Here is a 21,746-nt window from a genome sequence, read left to right as displayed (position 1 = left end):
CGTTGCATGCAAAATCGTCCTTTTCCAGTTTCCGTCGGAGCGTAATAACAACCGACCACTCCACAGATATTTATTATACACTTTTATGTACAACCAACTAATACAATAATGAAAATGTAGAAACTAAAATCAGTAAAACTGACCAAAAAATTCGTACGAAATTCAGGCAAAAGTGAAAATTATCTAGCACAACCATTTAAATAGAAATCCATTCCAATGATCACAGGGTCAAATCAACAGCTCTTCCTAGGAGTTGCTGTTGTACCAGAACGAACAGTAAAGCATTGTTCTATTTGTTGTACTCAAACATGGAAAAGCTAAAAATGTCGATAAAGAAGAAACAAAAAAGCGAACAACATCGGAATGTAAGAGGTTAACAATGTGGACGAGTTACATAGGTTTCCTGAACAACAACAAATGAATCCGAGATTTGGTATAGATTCACATGCTTCGAAGACGCGATAAGTCTGGCAGATAGATGAGACGCCAGTACCATCGCAATATCTCACCTGAAAACGACAGTTGAAAGACTGTGGGCTGAATAAATCTATGCATTTGCTCATCTGAATAAATCTTGGCCAATATATGGAAAGTGATTGATAGAATTGACAGCAACAAAGCCGGAAAACCCCGTTTCAATCTTTTTTCCACCACAAAGGGTCTCTAGTTCTGATGCACTTTTTTCACCTTTTGCCTGCTTTTGGGGCAACTTCAATGTGGCTAAAGAGTAGTTAATCTAAGTTTTTATTTTTCAAATTCTCAGAATAATGTGCACATTGAACAGCGCATACAGTCGGCGACAAAATTTGGCAACCGAAAGAGCACGATGCCCAGACCCTATACACCGCTTTCCATTCTTGAGACATATTTCAGCTGACTTTTCCAATCGAGTGCCTATTGCAATCATCAGGTTCAGAAAGAGCTTGGCCACGGACTGATATGGAAATATGTGGACATTCTGAGAAACCAAATCAAACTTCCATTTAGTTTGGTGACTAGGAAATCAAAGAAAATTAGTTTTTAACGTTACCACATAACGAGTTTGAAGGCATTGCGATCTCTTCAAGAATAGACGAGAAGAGACAAGGACAAGACAATTCACAACTACGAACGTGTCCGCGATCAGATCCACTAAGTCATCCAGATGAAAAGGCATGAAAAACAGAGTTGGTTGCGCCTGTGCCAACTATAATGCACTTGTTAGGTAACGGAACGGGGAATATTCCGCCGCCGTCTAACATTCGCAATAAAACTAATTCAACAAAAATAAGCAACAACTGCAAATTGCAGAGATATTGCAGACTGCCTTCGTTCTACTACCCGTAATGAGTCGCATCGTTGAGGAGATTGGTATAACCAAAGCTGACTCACTCGTGTTTGTCTGGATTACCAAGGGGGATTGAGCGTAATCGTGCCCACACCTGTTAACTACAACTCATCTCTAACTCTTCCTTTTGAGATATCAACATCGCTAATTTTGTGAGAAGGTCTATCTAAAACATTATGCTCACGTTGAGAGGGAAATCGTTAGAAAGCAACAATAATATCCACGGATAATTGTCGACTAAATCCCTGACATGCTCCCATAGAACTTTTTCTTCAATTCCAAAAGTTGACGTAGAGAGGTCGAAATAAATTTCAAAGAGGATAGAAAACAGTGCCTATATAAATGTTGAATGAAAAAAAAACTACTGTGAAAATCTCAGGTAAAAGGCAGGAAATACCAAAACACATTTGGAAGTCCTACCTTTTAGCTTCATTTGTCCTAAATGAAATAAGCGCAATTCGTGTGAATTAGTGTTGGGGCCGCGTATACGCGTCTGATTGCTACCTGCACGTAGTGGCCCTGCTTTAACTAAACGCAACCAGGCATTCGATGCTACGAGGCTCGTACGTTCCCAATGTACGCATTGGGAACGTACGAGCTATATAACCTGCACTGTTATATGACAAAAGCTTCCCATACATTGCAAAAAGGTGCTGTCGTCCAGCACCATGCCAGAGCCCATACCCTAGAAGGTCGAATGCCTGAGGGAAACATGGAATCTTCGGCGACAAACATCCGTCTCGTTACTCTGAACTGTCGGTCGCTGTCAACTCCAACGTCAACTGAACTCCAACAAGCCTATCCAGACTATCCAGCTATGCAGACAGTCTATCTAGCCTTCTGCGATATCTGCATACACCGTTTGCTGCATTGCACGGAACACGCATCAGGAATCGCCCTCCCATCAATATCGACAATTACACCATCTACTGCGGCGATGCTGATGAAAGGAAGGTAGAAGGCTGTGCAATAGCTGTTAGGAACGATTATAACAACCTGGTGGAGGAGTGTGGATCAACGTCGTCAAGATGCGCCTTTGTACGATTGCGTGATTGTAGAGGACTCAAACTGGGTCGCTCGTGCCCACGCACCTACGGAGACCACAGAGGACCACAACAAGGACGCGTTTTATGGTGAACTCAACACGTTGATATCCAAGATACCAAGCCAGCAGGCGGTAATTGTCGGAATTGATGCGAATGCAAAGATGGGACCTGGACAACAATCCGATGTGCTAGAAAAATGGTTCTATCCCATGGAGCAGACATCGGACAACGGATGTCGTCTGATAGACCTTTGCGAGCAGATGAATATCATCGTTGCATCCACGTTTAAGAGGAATCATCGACGCCATCAGCTTACTTGGCAAAGGACAACCCCATTAAAGCCAAAAGAGCAGCGGAAGCGGAAGATACCGACTCCTAAGCTTCACCTCGATTGCGTTCTGACGAAGAAAATACCTTTGTCAGATATCCGAAAAGAGCTGTCTGGGAAGTCGCTTTCGATTCCGACCAACGCCCACTTGTTCACAGCTTCATGGTACGGTTCCAGAAAAGGTATCGGAGAGCTCAACATCAGCCGAAGCTCGATTTGGCATGTCTAAAAAACGAGGATTGCAGAAAGAAGTTCCGCCAACGAGTGTCGATCAATATCGGATTACAGACCAAGCAGAGAGTGGACAACGCTGACTCTTTCACTAAATACATTCAGAATGCTGCAAAGAAAACGCTCTCAGTCTTGAAAAGCTTGACTTTCAATGAACGCCGGCATAGTTGAATGTAGTATCGACTTTGATAAGCTGTACACGAGGTTACGCTCGCTTTGCGCTCACATTTTTAGCACCGAGGAAAAAGTTCGCCTTTGCATCTGCGAAGACAATATCCACGTACACTTTGCTCACAGTACTGCTGACTTCAGCCAGGGAAAGCGTCTGAGAAGGAGATTGCGTCGTCAGCCGAAACGTGATCGAAAGAAAAAATGGGCGTCAAGAGCGAAGGAGTTTGAGAAGGCGTGTGAAGACAGTATGGCGGCAAGATGAAGAAGTTCGCCTGTACTGAAAACAGCCAAAGGAGTCGCTGTCGGGAGGCATTTTTGCTTATCTGGAGGAAGCATTTTAACACTTCGCTGAACCGACAAGCGCCGTCGGTCCCTGAACTCGTGCGCGCACAAGGGCAGATATACACCATGGTCAGCGAAGAGCCACCGACGGATTCGGAGGTTCTAGTCTGCATTCAAAAAATGAAGAATGGGAAATCTGGCGAAGACGATGGAATTAGGACAGAAATGCTGAAATCTCTTCCTCTTTCTGGATTCCTGAGATGACGAAGATCATCCGTTCAATATGGAAAAGATTATTGACTTGTGGGGACACGCCATTATAGTTCCTCTCCACGAGAAGCTCTCCATTAAGGAACCCAGTGCTACCGAGGAATCATAGCTGCGTGTAGCGTGCAAGACTTTGGAGTGGATCATCCTGCATCGACTAGTCCGACATCGCGAAGAAACCACCCGTGACAAGCAAGCCGGCTTTCGCCTTGGTCAATCGACGATTGATGAGGTGTTTATTGTGGGAAGAGCAATTGAAGTGTGGTAGCGGTATTCGAAGTCTCTACAGTTAGCATTTTTAGAATTCGAAGCCGCTTTTGACTCTCCTCACCGAGGCCGTCTTCTCAATGCGCTTTGCGTCGATGGATATACAGGAAATTTCGTACGCCTAATAAACGACATGAATAGCAGAACAACTGAGGTCCGAACACCAGCTGGATGTACTACACCGATCGAAGTGGAAACGAATGAGGCAAGGGGCCGTGGCGGGACCCTTTCTGTTCAACTTTGCCGTCCATGACATAGTGCGAAGAACAGTTGAGCAGTGTCCGGGCGATGTTATTATAGTACCTTTAGCATGTCCCTTGGTGGAGATTGAGTACGCCGAGGATATAGTAGTATTCGCTCCTGGCAGCGCGAAGTTAGAACATGTCGTTAACCTCATATCAAAATTAGCTGCAGCCTACGGATAATGAATACGATGATAAATGCAAACAGTTGTGGGTCTCCTCGAGACCCTTAACGGGAATCAGAGTGGAAGAGTTCTGTTATTTGGGCTGTATGGTGAAAAAGATGGCAGCTATGAGGAGATATTCAGTAAAAATGCGCTAAAGCTAACTCGGCATTCAACTCAATGACCAGGTGCCTGTGGTCACCTACATCCCCAACAAGTCAAGCTGCGAGTCTACCTATCCGCAATTCGCCCTATCATGATGTACGAATCTGAGACTCGACGGTGATGGAAAAGCTTGGCCAAAATGGAAAGAACGTTGTTTAGATGACTGCTAAGTTACTTTTGGCCGCTAGTATGCCATAACGAAGAACTTTACTCGGAAGTGGACATGGTGAACCTGCGGATGACACGTGGAGAACATCAACATCTTGCCCGGCCTTCTGAAGTAGTCGTGGGAAACCATCACCGCTTCTTTGGTCACGTTATGAGGAGATCGTCTGGTCGTTTTGTTCAATTAGTCCTAAGGATGCTTACAGATGCTAATTGGAAAGGGCCTCCAGGTCGTAAAAGAAAGTTCTGGACGGAGGTGGTGAAGGAAGATCTGAGGACATCCGGCGTTGACGGGCAGTTCATTCGAGATGTGAAGTTCCGCTGCTTGTGGAATAGCGACGGACGGGTAGATTCTATGCGACCTCTAGTTGAAGATCGAACAGGATTAGTTCGGATATGTTCAAGGACGACACACCCCGGCGATCGGATAGCCGCATTAAGCCGTTACACCCGCTCGCCAATTAAGTCAAGGTAAGTCAAAAGTGTGGATAGAACACACGTTCTCAAAAAGAAACACTCTCGAAAGGGAAAAATATTTGTAAAACAAGTGAAAATAGCGTGGTAAGCTTAAACGTGAAAAGTGTGAGCGGAAATTTTTTGAGGAAGGTAAAAACTATGAACACCTTGAGAATAAATAGATCTCGTTTATCAGTTATTAGCCATAATGCAAAAAAAAAATCTTTTTTTTTTACCATGCAGAAGTAAAATTATGAGTTACACAGATTATGGACTAGAAGTCATACAAATATAAGAGAGTTTTTTTTTTCTTACACCCTACCAACAACCCCTAGAGGCCAATTACATGGCACCACTCCACGGCAGCATAAAAACGCTTTCTAGGTGGCAGTGACAAATTTTCTCATATAATTCCCAAGCCGCTACTCTATTTATACACCTATAAGATATGTCCAGCCTTCCACCATGATTTGAAAAGGGCAGGGTTGGGCACAGTGCAAACGGCCATCGGCAGGTTTCCAAGAAACGTTAAAAAACAAACATTGAAGACGTGCTATAAATTGCCTGCTTCAATTCTTTCATGATTAAAATAAAACAGTAATTCTTTGGATTGAGTCAAAAGTTTCACTTCAAGGTCTAAATTTGATTGACGGAACGCTGTGTGCAACGTGTACGAATGTCAGTTGAAGCCATCCTTGGCGTCGCTCACAATAAGGAGATTTGCATGGCAATGAATGGGCGCGCCATGGCTTCGTCACTTCGTTGTTGCGCCCTTCCTCCCTCCCCGGAATCACTAAAACGATGTCTTTCAACTGGGTTTTACTGATGGATCCTAACTCTATTCATAAACCAATTGATGAGAAAATTCTTCGAGAATAAGCTTGAGAAGAACCCCCAGGATTATAAGTAGAAGGAAATCCAGTTTTTGTTTTCCTTCAAGACTCGGCCCTCTTCACCTGTGTTTCACGTCGGGAACTGTGCATTGTGCGTTGCGATACGACCTGCGTTATTATACTCGCGTAAGGAGATACTCAGCGACAGGAAATCAAATATGAGTGGTGGGGTGAGGACAGGCGCGATGATCATATGTCCATCAAAAGGTCGTTGTGGAAAAGGACATGGATGAATATGCACTTTTGAAGAGTAATGAGGAATAATGGTAAAAAAAAAAGATTTCTGGTATAAAATTTAGCGCTTTCATTCGTATCCCCATTGTCATTCACCACAAGAAATTTTAAAAAGACTACAGCAGCTGGAAATATAATGAAGCAACAGTGTTTCGTCAAAAATGTAAGCGCCGCCATTCTATTTCTCAGAATAGACTGGGAAAGATCCGAAGAAAAACGACTGTGTTTCGTGGCATTTCATCTCTCGTCGATTTTCCTTCTATTTTTAGACACCCTTTTCTAGTTGTCTCGTCCCACCCACGTGCGACAAAACAACAGTAGTAAAGCTTAAGATATATATTAATGAACTAGGTACCTATATAGATAATGGATCTCCGAAGAAGTCGAGGATATGCTGTATTTGGATTCTCCTCTTTGAAATCACGCATAGACTGAATCCACTCAGAGGTTCCATCATGCATGACGGCGAACTGTTCAAGAAACGAAGAGGAACAAAAACAATCGTGGTGGCTGAATCAACCGCCTTCAAGCCTGACTGCGGATTTACTTGTTTTTCTGCGCAACGAGTACTGAGCGTGACTAGAGGACAGATCTCCGTTACACACTATAACTACAAATGACTTCGACCTGTTTGGAGAAAATGAAATTGTTCTCTTTCAGCTAAATATTTGGTCATCCCATAAATATGTAGAACTACTGTGCTATCATTATTATTGAGAATTAGGATGGAGTTAAATTCATTAGCTGAACTTTTATTATTCACCGTTGTCTATGACCTTCATCCATCTTTCTGATGAACGGCTCCCTTTCCGAAATTTGCCTCAGAATTAATTTTTACAGTTCAAAGACCGAAATATGTATTTAGTATATGACCCAACAAAGGTATAAATAAAGCAAATCAGCGTCAGCATGAAAGGCCTTCTTGTCTCAAGTAAAACTTGAGACAAAAAGGCCTTTCATGCTGACGGTTCCATACCTCCGTTTATTTCTTGAATTTCAAATATTGTTTGTAAACCCAGCATGATTACTCGCACAGATCTAAACCTAGGAAACAAGATTTGATTAAGACTACGAGAAACTAAGCATTTGGTATTCTGAATAGAAATGGTGGGAAGGAGAAACTTTTACTCAGCGGTACTAAAGTTGCTAGGTTCTCCGGGATGATTTTAAAACTAACGTAAGGAATAGCCGTTTAAAGGCATCACCCCACGAATCTGAGGTGGTGCAGATTTCAGGTGGAACATTCTTATAAGAGATCGTAGACTACGGAGAGGTGGGTGATTCCGTCCATTTCTTCCTAATTGCCGTAAAAAACGGTCCGGAAGATTCCTTGTACTAAGGACTCCTTGTAGAAAATAGTGCGCCAGAACGCCGGAAACCGTATCTTCCGGGCCGTTTTTTACGGCAATTAGGAAGAAATGGACGGAATCATCCCCCTCTTCATAATCTACTATCCCGTTTACGAATACTCCACCTGAAATCCGTACCACCTCAGATTCGTGGAGTGATGCCTTTAATGATTTCATAATGGTGTAAGATCTATGGGATGCTTTCCTAATAGTTTTCGAAACATGAGATCACTAAAATTGAGATGAGTTGAAAGGGCGGAGCTGACCTGATTTTGTTTGTTCACCAAAAAATGGTTGTTTATTATCCACACAAACAATAGAACGTACAGGCCGATAAGAATAGGATCGCCGCGCATAATCGCTACGCTACTATCTGTATACGCTACGGAGCAACTGAGTCAAGTGGTCACACTTGACTTGGATGAAATGACACACATATTGATAGAGATGGGCGTTCGAACTACTTAACACATACCGTATCGAATCCAAGCGTCTGTTTGATGCAACTTAAAGCTGGACATTCGATGACTTGTAGTTGACTGCCCGAATAGCATTGGATTGCTGAGCCCAGTAGTAGCGACGAGAAAAACGTCAATATTTGCACCCACATTCTGAAACGTTTGAAGAGTGTCAGGGTAAAGTGCGAGGTGACATTTTTGCTGTGGATTACCACAAAAAAGGAAAAGAGGCTCATAATTCCGCACGACCAGCAGATCTTAGACGTTGCTCGAAAGGCCATATGAAGGCCAGTAGGCAGATAGGCATAGTACATAAAAACGCAGCTATGAGAAGAGTGGAGAAATAAAAGACCCGAAGTAGCATCACGAGTGTAGAAAAGGTTGACAAAATTTCAAACATGATATTAGCAAGGCAACTGTTGCCGAATTCAAACGCTACGTTGCCTCCGAACAAATCGAAAATTCCTTTTTTTTGGCAGTTCATAGTTATACTGAAAATTTGCAGCGCTTTCACAATAGTGATGATTTTATGAGGTTATTCCACTCATTTTGTATACACATGAGCAGTGAATCACAATCTGAAGGTTACTTCCTAGTAAAACACGAATCTATTGATTTCACGAACATACCGTGATGGTGGGTGAAAAGAATGCATATATTTTAGGATGGGAAACAATAACAGCAGAAATAGCTCATCTGCGGAAGGTCAGAAGAATATTTTAAAAGTAAATAAACAATTTCTTGGAGTCACCTTTGAATTAGGTGTGTTAAGAGAACAGAACCGAGAAAGCAGTGTTGAGTATGATAAGTTATGTTCTCGAACAATCTAAAATGGAACTACGAGGAGAAAGAGGAAAATTCTGCCCATGCCTGTTATGATACTTCTTCTAATGAAAAAAAAAGTATCAATGATTGACCTTGCGAAAAAAAAATGTTGAGCCACGACGACCAGTTAAAAGCAGCACCCCACGAAACTGAAGTGATACGGATTTCAGGCGGAATATTCGTATACGAGATAGTAGATTATGGAGAGGGGGTGATTCCGTCCATTTCTTCCTAACTGCCGTAAAAAACCGGCCCGGAAGATGCGGCGCCGCCCAAGGCTGGCGCGCTCCCGTCGAACTCCCTGTATAAAAATAGTGCGCCAGAACGCCTGAAGATGTATCTTCCGGGTCGTTTTTTACGGCAGTTAGGAAGGAATGGACGGAATCACCCCCCTCTTCATAGTCTCCCATCCCGTATACGAATACTTCACCTGAAATCCGTATCACTTCAAAATCCGTGGGGTGACGCCTTTAAGCTGATGAGAAAATGTTTCAAAAACATACAGCTCATAACACATATTTTTATGACCAATCCATTTCCCACGAATTGATAATAAAATGACTGAACTTTGTTGAATTTCAATCCTAATAACACTCACAATGGCAACAAGACTCCTAACAAGACTGAAGAATAAGAGACAAGCATTACAAGTGCGCCACGGTACGTAACAGCTTGCACAGAATCAACTGAAGTAATTGTAAACCATTCTTCAATATAATGAGGGCTTGTAAACTAATTTATAATTCGAGCAACAAAATCGTGAAACAGTGAAGAGCGTGAAGATGGACAGACAACAAACGCTCCGTGAAGAAGACTTGAGAAATATGAACACCAGTGTTTCAGGGAGGAAGTACGTGAAACAGGAAACAGACGCTCCAACTAAAAAAGTAGGAAGAAACCTGAACCAAGCAAACAACATATATGACCACTATGAACGAATAGAGGTCACGGTCTGGAAAAGACTCTTATTTCTAGGATCTGCACCTAGTTCCTCAGGATCATTTCCTCCTCAATTCCCACTATACCACGAAGAAACTTCTCTACCCAAGGAATACCGCGCCGGTTCTTCCCTGTTCTCTTCTAGTTTTCCTTTCATAATCCTGCTAAAATCAAGTGCGCCTCCCTAAAATAAAACTCCTCTTGATCACTTTTTGTTGGAACTCTACAGAAAGTTCAAAATAGGACAATAACAAGACTAATACTTCAGATCATATAGAGCATAAACATAGGCGCACCAACTAAGAATCAGAAGAATATTTTTTAGAAGACAATTATACCAATGAACTGTGAATATTCTTGTAGTACGTTATGTTACTTCTTGTAAATTGCCAGTGCAGCACCCAAACTTCATGAGGAATGCCAGAACTTTGTTTACAACCCATATTTATCCTTTAAAACTTTCGAATTCTGCAAAACTGTGCATAATTGCTATAGTTTCAGGTGGTGTCTTCGATGTAGTCTATTCCCATATTTAATGCATTTCTGTATTTATTACAGCATATTTTATTAAACATTTTTTATTTTACGTTTTTGTACTCAAAGAGTGGTTGGGTAACCGGTTCCTTTTCAACCGGAGATGTGTCTTCCGTGAAAGTGCAAAATCCCAAATTTCGTGTCGGTGCTTCAAGACGATGCTTGATTGCGCAGCGCCATGGAGTACTAATGATGTGTGGGTAAAGTGGAGCGGAATAATGGAGAACAGGAGACGCGAGGGTGAGGTTTGGAGAGCGCGACATGGCGACGGAATTAAGTGAAGAGGACGACTCGGCCACGAACATCGAACTGTTCGGTGTGCCGAAGAATTGCTGAATGAAAAGGCAACGACGTCGACGAAGACGAAGACACACCCACAAAACACAATAAACTTCCATCGGCAGAGAAGGAAATTGATCCCGTAAAGTCGGGTCGTAGTGGAGTGGTTATTGGATTATGCCAAGTAGCACGACCTGAATAAAACATGCACGAGGGGATGAGAAAAAGACCCGACTTCTGGCAATAGAACTCTGAGAACTCGAATTTAATCCCCCTTTCAAGAGACTCTCCGTTGGTGTAACAGGCCAATATATCTAGATAAATGCAGACGTCTATTTTTCTACACTCATGCACTATTACTACAACAAACGAAAGAAGGGGAAAGAAGAAGAGAAAGTAAGGGAAGGAAAAGCATATGTAACTTAGTCTCAGTCCGGGAAATGAATTGGATGCGATCCCATCACAAAATTCATGAGCGGATGAAAGTGATACATGGCTGTACCAGTCGACACACAAACATAAAACAGAAGCATAAGCAATTGTCTGGACATAATAACGTAGCCAATTGCTATCAATATCTACGGAATTTGGGAGAAACTTTTATATTCACAAAAATGATTGTAATTTTATACCTGTCAAATTATGATATCACAGAACTTTGAGCTAGATTACGGATCTACAGGAGCGCTTGCATAGTGAGAATGACAGAAAAGAGATTTCTAAGAAGAAAATAAAGTAAATGGAAATAAAGAAAGGTCTTCTCGTGAATCCTAAAAAGTTTTGTTCAAGAAGAGATTTAAAGGAGCATTCAGAAAAGTGCCTAGTTCACAATTTTGAGAATCTGTGATGGTTCTTTCTTTGTGAGAAAAAGAGAGGAAAAGCAAGAATGATCGAAAGGAAAAGGAAAAAGGAGGATGAATGAAAGAAAAAGAGAGAGTGTGCATTCAAAACCAAAACCAAACAACAGTAAAAGTGCTCGAAAAAGTGATGAGCAGGACAAGCGTAAGAGATCGTGAGAGACGGCTCTCGCTAATCAGTAGTGGCAAAATGGCAGTTTGCTGATTTCCTGATTCATAATTCATTTCTATTGAAAAGCAAATTATTCCATTGCAGAGGAAAGCTTCGGAAAAAATTGTCAAATTTGAAAGACGAAATGAAGAAAATCTCAGAACCACATAAAGAAACAGAAATTGTTTATTGCTTAACTTTTTATTGATTTGCTTGAGCTTTAGCCAAGATTGATGTTGATTATTTCTTCATTATTAGAAATTGTTTAGCACAGTATTTCAAAAAAACTTGTGCTTGCAATAGAAAGGTTTTAAGAAATGGAAAAAGATCATACGGCTAATGAAGACTGCCCATTTCATGAACTCCCAAACCAATGGCTGAAAAATTCATTTTTGGAAGGAAAGTGGTATACCAAGTCAGATATGCTAATGAATATCACTTAATAATTGCGAAAAAAGTCGAATCCACAATTTTTCTGCAAACAATGAGCGAACATTAACTGTTGATAATTCAGAATCCCAACATTTACCGGTCTCATTTCGTACTTTTAGGACCACACCAGAGCCTGAGATTTAGGGAAGCCTCCAGATCTCGAGGATGAGAACTTACGGAGTTCCCTTTCCAAAATAGATTGAGATTTAAAGAAACAAGATCTGCGTGCGGCTAAAAATAACTTATTTAAGAAGAAGGACAAAGGGAAAAGAAGTAAAAGTGTCAAAAAATGAGAAAACAGTGAACCACTACTTCTCACGAATAAGATTTTTGGAAAACTTGTGAGCTTCGCCTTTACCGAATAGAGGCAAATTTGACAACGAACGCGATTGTTATGCGCGTTCAAAGCCCGTCGCGATCTCCTCCCGACGAAGGGGCGTGGTCTTGCGCCGTGAATAGAGACGGCAACGATTAGACACGGTATTCGCGACGGATACCTACTTGAGCCAATTACTGACATTGAACAACCTCCCACAGGTGCCGGAACCCTATCCTGTAACCTCCCGTGTGAAAGAAGATATATGGGAATACTTTAATTTCAACATTCAGAGGTTCTACTGAAGCATAAGCAATTAGGTTATGATAACTGACGTGTTATAGCAAAAGGACGATTTTTGATGAAGAATGGATGCGGTGACACTCATACATTTGTGTGTCTTTCAGATTTTTATAAAATTGCGAGACAAGTAACTTTCAGCTTTCTCACATCTTTAAAATTATATTTTATTTGCGATGGTGATAGAAATCTAAATAACACTTTACAAGAAAATTGTGGTTACTCTAAAGATGAGAAGAGGGTCTTGAGACCAGGATGATTGTTCCAAGAATTACATCATTAGCGGCTCGGGGAATTCAAGTACAACCGGAGTGTTCAACCGACGATCGCGGCGTAATTCCCGCAAGGCACTTGTTTTCGCTACTTGACAAACACTTCCTCTCATCTCTACCATGCCGAAAGCATTTACCTACTCCCCGCGCCAACTTCTCTGGAGATCAGAATGAAATCACTCTTTGGTTCTGTGTTAACATTTAGGGTGAAGCGCTCTTCTATGTCTTTCGAGATTTTCTGACATATTTGTGAACAACTGCATCTTCCCTAGGATATACTTCTAGTTAAACTAGCCTCATTCAATCCACTTTAATAAATATATACGACATGCAGAAAGTACACAATACATCCCTTTATGACTGGTTCCAATATATGAACAGTGTCACATTTCCTCAGTGTTTTGCAGACACAGATGTTGACAATAGAATCATCTCAGCAGAATCGTATGCTGGGAAGAGGCATTGACCCAAACCGGAGCAGTAGTGCCATTCATATTCGCCGACTGTAACGAACCGTATGTTTCTGTTAAAATGTCGCTAGAAACACTACCTAGGACCCCGGGATACCTACAAATCCTTAAGACATCTTTACCATCATATTTATGTTCTCAAGAACCAAAGAAAAAAGAGCTAGAAATTTTTATTGTTTTCCTTATTAAAATTTATGTCCTATCATTTTTCTTGATTTATTGTTGTTGACTCGGTGTCATCTTTGCAAATTCACCAGTTACACCACTTTCTTAATATTTTTTCTAAGGTACAGTTTCATTATTTTGAAGAAATACGAGTACCGCACGTTAGTTCACATATTTTTTACAGCTCGCAGCTTCCTTTTCAAGTATAACTAGTTCACAACCGCTGTAGACGTTCTGACCCAAACCAAAAAATAGTGAACACCACGAGAACAAGAACGAGGAATGGAATAGGAAAGATGGCAAAAACTTAACAAAGGCGCCTTGCATTGATATTGTACTTTGAGCGAAATTTTCAAGAAACAAGAGAGGTTCGTTTTCACTCTCAGTTTTTGACCACATGCACGTCGTAACCGCTGTGTGGTTTTGGAAGACCACATGCTAAAAGAAAACGGAAAAGTGCAACAGTGCTGCAAATTGAGCCGTTCACAAGGAGCTAAATCCCACTTGTTTCGTTTAAAATTATAGTTCATTTGAGTCCTCGGAAAGAGGAAGGAAGTAAAAAGAGGTATCTATGCCTATTTATCTATCTATTTATCTATCTATCTTCCCAGTGAGGAAAAAGTGTTTGTAGTCTTTTGCCAGCTTTATCTACTCTCCAGAGGTAATTTGCATCTGAGTATGCTAGAAAGATTTAAAAGGAATCATTTGAAACGCAAACTGTACAGTTTTGCGTTACTGACAGGTAAAGAGCTGACCCTTCCGCCTTCGCGCTCCTTTACTTTTCCAATACGAACAATGTTTTTCGGACATTAGTTCTGATCCTGAGACTATTAATGGGCGACTACCTTGCAGAATACCAACAATTTTCTAATCGTTTCGAACTTCATCTAGATGCTGGTTGTTTATCCAATTTTAGAGCGGAAGAAGAAGAAAGACACTTGGGTGCAGAGGAGTTTGAGTTCAGAATTTTGTCGACGAAAATTTCCTCTGCCGCTACATGAAACTCCGTTTAATTTAATTTAATTTATTGCCTTCATTAATTTAAAATAAGAACTCGATCGAAATTGTACACAAAACGGAAGGAATAAAAGATTTCTTTAGAATATTCTTAAATTTGTCAAGAGTTATTTGGAACTGTAAAATCTGCAGAAAACGGGACATATGAAACGACTATGTATTCAACAGAATGAAGGAATATCTGCATGTAACGAAATGCACTGCAGTTGTTATACAGAAGCAACAGAGTTGGCGCAAGTGAATGTATGAATGCAGCAATGACTGGCACCGGAAAAGCGAAAGTAATTCGGAAAAGGTTGTCAATTCAATCAAACGAAAAAGTGTGTCCCTGCATTGAGTTTCCGTTTTTTTTCTTCAACATCACTTCAAGAGTTAGGTTACGCTAAAATGACGTTAAAACGTAAATTTGACTTCTTAGCGCCTTCTCGCATGCATCATATAAGCAACAAAGTTAACTGAAAAATAAAACTGACGGGTCGAATGATTAGTATACAAGACTAATGAGCACCTAACACTGGACAAGATGAGTCGTGAGAGGTGGAAAGTAGGGAATATTCGTACAATGCAGCAAAGAGTTGCACCATAAAAGCTAGTGATATTTCACTGCCTGTATGGAGTTTGAAATATCTGCAGATCGATATGGATACTTTGATTCAAAACATCCATGAATTAGTGAATTCCTTTAAAAAATAAGTCGAAAGTAAACGAAAGTGCGCACTCTCATGAGAGCAAAGAAAGTGCAAGGTTGGAAGAAGTGGTGTGCCGTTTCCACCAGCAATAAAGCAGTGAAAGTGAAGAGTTAGTTCCGGAGCTATATCCACTTTTGGAAGATGAGTAGTAAAAATTACTGCTGATGCTATTCTTATGCTTTATAACTTTATTTTATGACAATATGAGGACACTGCTCAATGATGTGTGCTTCAAGGAGGCAGTGGTCCATTTTTTTTCATAGAAGTGCACGATGATCATGATAAGAGCATGGATAGATCAGATCCTACATGCGCCTCCTCTTCACAAGTTGCATGGAAAAGACAGAAAATTAAAAAAAAAACACATTGAAATTCTATCTTGGTATGCGTAGATTGTTGCCGAAAGAAAATTACCAGCACTGGTGAACAGTGACAATTTGTTAACATTAGGTCATAGATAATGCGGTTTGTAACTTGGCTGCGACTGCAGGATTGACGACCGCTACGGTATAGAAAATTTGCTACCGGTACTGTCTGGGAGAATAAAAACACAGAATTGACAAACCAACTACCCTCATAAGGGTAGTTGATCTCTGAATGAATTGAAGTCAATCGTATACGCGTATCCCCGTTAGGGGTTGATGCACTTTGTGCACTTCTGCACTTTTTTCGTTCCATGCTTTCTCCATTTTCCAAAATCGCGACAAACCAACTTCTTTCAAATCTAAACTCTGCCTCTTCCTTTTCTGCAACCTCCTTACATCTCTTTGGTAGACTCGCCTCTCTTTTCAAACTCCCTCCTCAGCCTCTAAATTATGGAATCAAAAAAGAACATTTATGGGAACCCCCTACTATGGAAGAGGCGATATCTTGATCGTTACAAGCAAAGCCAAAACTATCTTTATTCATTCAGAGCGGACAATTGGCTGACACATCGCCGTTGCGGACGTACATAGGCCGATGTGCGATATTCGGCTCATAATGGAGTGAGATTAGGCCGGCATTCACCGACCGGAACACCGGAAGACAGTGCGCCAAATGAGAGATTCGAACCTATTATAGGCACAAATTGGGTGGAGGACACAGAGAGAGCCAGGATGTTAGGCATTGTAAAGGGCTTTGGAATAGCAAGTGTACGTAGAAAAGAAGCTGATAATATAAAACGCTGTGGATGGACCCCTCAGAATTGCTGTTAGCGCTCCTAATATCAGCTTACAGATGAATAGTATGAAGCAAAGGTCATGATTCTCAACAACTAAAGAATGAGTTATTGAGAACTTCACTCTGTGAACAAGCTCAGACAAAATTGGACTTTCGAATGCCTAGCATCAAACTACTGAACGGATCAATCAAAACCGAATGCGCAATACTCAGATTTTGTGTGTCATTACTGCGTGGCGACTACTATTTATCCGGTCCGGCTAATAACCACTGGTTGGATGGTAGCGGACCGGTTCTGCTGGTTACCTCTCATTGGATGATTACTCGACGATGATTAAAAACTAAGGTATATTGCTGAAAGCATCACCAAAGTACGCCATCAATCCTCAATATATTCAATACGGATGGCTGGCAGTAGTCATTCATCGACGTACAATCAACTCAACTCTGCGCGTTCTACAATCAAAGAACCGCAACAACTCTCATCGTGTATGGGAACTCTGCAACCATCGAGTTCTGTCGGAAATAGCAAAGCAAAAGCGCATTTTTCCAGAAGATGCGTGTTCGAAAAACGGAAAAAGTGGGTGAAAAGAACAGGTGAGCTCAATCGTGCTGCTAACGTTCTTATTCTTTTTTCAGGGATTCTTAGTCGATTTTCTTAGATAGTCATCTTTATTGAAGTGCAGAAACAAATTCGATGACAGCTGGAAAAGAAAGAAACGAAAATATTGATAATAATGCGAAGTCATGTCCGAGAAGGTTCATAAGAAGTCTGAAGAGGAAGCGCGAGTTTTCTTATCCTGAACACTTAGTTTGGCATATATCCGAGCAAGAAAAATGCGTGAATGTGATATTTCTCAGGAGCTGTGACAATATTTGACACGTTTTAATTATCAAGTGGCAAATGTTACATCAATGTGCAGACGAAAGAACTGAAATAATAGTGTGGTTTCATGAAATAATGATAGCAGAGAAGAGAAACGAGCATAAATTCGAATGAAGGGCTCTAGTACTTCAATTTCTATCAAAAAGAGTTTGAGGCAAGTGCTAATACATTCTTCTCGTACAGTTCTCTTCTTTCTGGCAATACATACAACTGGCTTAGAAAGTTTTTCAACTTTTTAATCCTTTCGACCTCTCTCTTTTGTGAAGAAATTTTCATCGTCACTTTTGCCACATTTTCTTTAAAAAATTGCGAGCTTCTTACATAACTATGTACATAGATACCATTAATATGTACTATACTTTGAGCTATCTCGAGTTTGTAGGCATAATACCAAATGTTCAAATTAACGATACTTATTGCTCCGAAATTAACTGCAATTGCAATTTTTGACTACCTGCCAGACGTTTTCAACTAGCACTTAAGCACGTGGTCTTTTTTCAATAAGAATGTTGCCATCCGAGAACTGGACGACTTCTTGCAGCAATAGCAACATTTTCCTAGCACTCGCTAACAATAAGACAATGAAAAATAAGTGATTGCTAAACAACTTACCTTCTCGGCTTTTGTGTCCCACGAAACACCAGCAATAAAATATTACGACTCCACTTTATCTAGTGAACTTGTGGTCCATTGAAGCAATCTTTCCGAACACTCTTACCAAATATTATTTAATGGCATCGAGTTTATTGTAGAGGATTTGATCGACTGTCATATACTAAGTGATTTATTCTCTTTTTCCATGTTTTTCCATTATTTTCGTCGTTTTCATGAGAAATGAATGGAATTCCCCTTGAAAATGGAAGTCGTAGATATCGGAAAGTGACCGAAGGTATGAAAAGCCAAAACTGAATGCAGAATACAAACAAATATTTTCTCATCACCAACGAATTTTCTAATGTATTTGGTTTGCATTTAAACACTGTTAGTTGTGTAATTCCTCTACTTTCTAAAAGAATCGTTTACAAACATCTGTAATTTCCACATTCAACCTAGCATTCAACTCGTCAGAAATAAGGAAATAAACCAATTCCCAGAAAAAAAAACACTTCTGTATGCATCGGACATGAAATGTGGTTCAGCACACCCCTAACCAACTTGAGAGCTCTAGAAGACATATGAGAAGCCTTCCGACAGCAAATTTTCCATTCATCTTCTACGCCATTTTTCTAGATGCATAAGAGGTGGGGAAATAATCAATCGTAACTTTCCGATAATATGATTTTTCATTCGAGTCGCTCTGTAAATACCAAAACTCAGAATGGGGTTTCAACGCTGAGCTTGCCTTATCATGATATTGGAATGGCGATCTACCAAAATGCCGCTGCGTATAATCTCGTTCAATGAAAATACGGTTGGAGCGCCATTTGTACAGTGTCTTACTTCCTACAATCTTTCGTGAGGACCTTTACAGCCTATCTCAATGTCATGATGAAAATCTGTCCCTTAGCTTTTCAGCTCCACCTGTATTTCCCATTCCATCGGCTCAAATCCCTCTCCGGAAATATTTGGATATTATAAATGAACTCGAGCTAGGGGTCCGATTTCAACCATGGGCGAAAAAGATTTTTATGAGTACGTCAGGGGTCGAAAAGTACCACACAGCAATGCAATCATGTCGTAAATCGTGCAAGTGAAAACCATGAGAACAATGCCAGGTTTCAAGGTAACACGACGTCGTAATTACCGCACTCGGAAATACTAACCTCGCAACGAGCGAGGTTCACAAAGGACATTGATGCGGATACTCATCACAGAGAGGAAATACTGGTGGAAATACTGCTAGCAGATAGAGGTCTCTGGAGGAAATGTGGAGTCGCGCTTGTAACCCTCATCACGTCAGATATAATAAAAAGGGAAACCTCTCCATCCTTTCTATTGAAGGGGAAAATAATAGTAGGACTACCACGGAAAATAACGCCTTAAAATCTCCATATTTTTCAAGAGGGCACTAGCATATAAACAAGGATTGTTTAGATATAAGTACACTGGATCAAAAAATGAATTTCGTCCAAAATAAAATTTGTCTCACGTTTTAAGTTAACTAGAAAACATTCATCAAGATCTAGACATAAGAAGCAGTTGCAAACATCATTCTAATAAGTAGAGCCATTTCTGGAGCTCCGATGACCGCTTGGAAATGCTACCCTCCGTGGTCAAATATGTTAGAGTGTACAAACATTCCAAAAAATTGTGGACGGCGAATATTTTCAAACAAGGAAATAAATATTGAGGTGGATATTTATTCGTTTAAACCCACATCAGCATCACAGTTTCGTAGGTCCTTAGTTACACATTCATTCACACATTCCGCCCATGTACTCACCATCGGTGTCTATAACAGTGCTCCATCTTTCTGAGAGGGTTGCAATTCTCTGTGACAAAATCTGGAGGAGGGCTGAGACTAAAAAACAATCCAACAGAAAAGAAGAGTGCATAGCTGTGACCAACGAGTTAGCTCTGCATCAAGACCTTTTCGAGTTTTCACCTACGGCATCATATGCGAGTCGCATCATAATCAGTATTACCGCAGCGATTCCACTATCCGGAAGTGCGGTAACATCACCGCACTTCCGGATGGTGGAATAGCTGCGGTAATACCGATTATGATGCGACTCGGCTACTGAGATAATCACTTAGTGACTCAGCGATATGGGTTCTTTTGGTTCTTTGTTAGAGTTAGATTTTTTTTTGTTAGATTCCACCATCCGGAAGTGCGGTAACATCACCGCACTTCCGGATGGTGGAATAGCTGCGGTAATACCGATTATGATGCGACTCGGCTACTGAGATAATCACTTAGTGACTCAGCGATATGGGTTCTTTTGGTTCTTTGTTAGAGTTAGATTTTTTTTTTGTTAGATTCCACCATCCGGAAGTGCGGTAACATCACCGCACTTCCGGATGGTGGAATAGCTGCGGTAATACCGATTATGATGCGACTCGGCTACTGAGATAATCACTTAGTGACTCAGCGATATAGGTTCTTTTGGTTCTTTGTTAGAGTAGAGGCTAGATTAGAGTTATAGAGTTATATCTTAGGGAATAATGACTTGTTCTGGATGAGGCATTTGATGGGATATGTTGAAAATATCCATGGATCTTCCTCATTAGAGGGAGCCGGTTAGTCGCGAGGCTACGTGGCGCAGCCCCAGGTGGCAGATAGGGGGCTAATCGCAGACCAAAAGCGACCTCGTACCTGCCCTGAGACGCAGGTGGAGAGCGCAACATTCTCTCAAAACTCCTGGGACTAGAGGCTTGCAATCTGCCCATGGGTTTCAAATTTCTATGCGAAGTACAGTAATAGAAAAGAGTCTCCTAACTCCGGAGGCAAGCGTGGTTCGTAGCGCTAGGAAAGGCAGGGTTGCAGGAGTCATGTAGGCTATCGGAACGGAAAAGGATTGGGATGACGATCTGTACTTATAATGCCCGTACGCTTGCATCGGATGCCATTGCGACCATTGAATATCTGATCATGCAAGCCAGGAAGTTTAAGCTCAACGTCGAAGTTTTCTATATGGACCTATGGAGCTTTCTATATGGAGAAGTTCTACAGAGAAGATCACACCTTCTACAAGGTCATTACTGGTTATTTCAATGCCAAAATTGCCCTAGAAGAATGCCTGGAGAACTAAACATCGGAACCCATTGCATTTAGTAAATTGAGGGAGAGAGGGTTTCCGAGTTCATCATGATGACATAGACCATCCATGGGAACTTGCAATTTCAGAAGCTCTCCTTTCTACGGACGTGGGAATCACGCGGCGGAGAGCATCATACTGAAATTAACCACGTTATCGTCAGTAAAAGGTTTTGCCTGACGGATGTCGCTGTTGTACCAAAGTCTTATACGGGATCGAATCATCGCCTTCTTCGAGAAAGATTTTTTTCACAAGGAGAGGAGAAAAAGCCGCGACGTTCACGAGGGGAACTCCCAGAACCATCATCGACTGGAAGCTCTTCGTGATTGTCGGCTTTCGGGAAGATACCGACATGGACAACATCGGCCACAAACATGAACGGCTTGTAGAGAATCTTCACGACTGCACGAGGAAAACGAAGAGTTTCAAAACGATCAAAAGATGTCTGTCTCCGAAAACTCTTGAGCTGATACGTCAGCGTAGGGCTGCACCAATGCGGGCAACCAAGAACTCATGTCCGATCTCGCAAGGCCTTGCAGAGAGTAGATAAAAGAAGACCTCAAAGAGAGAAAAGCAGAAGTGTTCGCCGAAGCTGCAAAGGCGGGACATGCATTCGCTACACCAGCCGAAAATTCGCCAGTCGTAAAACAATAATGACTGCTCTCTGGACACCAGATGGATCAACTACAGCATGGAGAAGGTAGATGGAA

At 41.2% G+C, this 21,746-nt stretch overlaps 3 protein-coding genes across 4 annotated transcripts; all 3 read left to right on the top strand.

Moving 5' to 3' along the window:
* Positions 1–1,946: 1,946 nt before the first annotated feature.
* RB195_014365 (uncharacterized protein) lies at positions 1,947–4,172 on the top strand (the record flags this gene model as incomplete). Of its 2 annotated transcripts, XM_064204602.1 has the most annotated exons (4): positions 1,947–2,281; positions 2,333–2,866; positions 3,167–3,348; positions 3,955–4,172. In XM_064204602.1, 4 exons carry the CDS (start codon positions 1,947–1,949, stop codon positions 4,170–4,172), a joined length of 1,269 nt encoding a protein of 422 aa, XP_064060482.1. The 2 variants fall into 2 exon arrangements, with proteins under 2 accessions (XP_064060482.1, XP_064060484.1); XM_064204601.1 differs by lacking the exons at positions 3,167–3,348; positions 3,955–4,172 and having other exon boundaries at positions 2,025–2,281; positions 2,333–2,930.
* On the top strand, positions 3,084–3,365 carry RB195_014366 (uncharacterized protein; the record flags this gene model as incomplete). Its single annotated transcript, XM_064204603.1, has 1 exon — positions 3,084–3,365. One exon carries the CDS (start codon positions 3,084–3,086, stop codon positions 3,363–3,365), a length of 282 nt encoding a protein of 93 aa, XP_064060483.1.
* Positions 4,173–4,713: 541 nt separating the features above from the next.
* RB195_014364 (uncharacterized protein) lies at positions 4,714–5,130 on the top strand (the record flags this gene model as incomplete). Its single annotated transcript, XM_064204600.1, has 1 exon — positions 4,714–5,130. One exon carries the CDS (start codon positions 4,714–4,716, stop codon positions 5,128–5,130), a length of 417 nt encoding a protein of 138 aa, XP_064060481.1.
* Between the last annotated feature and the right edge of the window lie 16,616 nt (positions 5,131–21,746).

This window comes from Necator americanus, chromosome V (assembly GCF_031761385.1).
Source record: "Necator americanus strain Aroian chromosome V, whole genome shotgun sequence".
Classification (NCBI taxonomy): Eukaryota; Metazoa; Nematoda; class Chromadorea; order Rhabditida; family Ancylostomatidae; genus Necator; species Necator americanus.
Note: the sequence above shows the minus strand (reverse complement) of the source record. Positions and strands in the feature narration are given on the sequence as shown.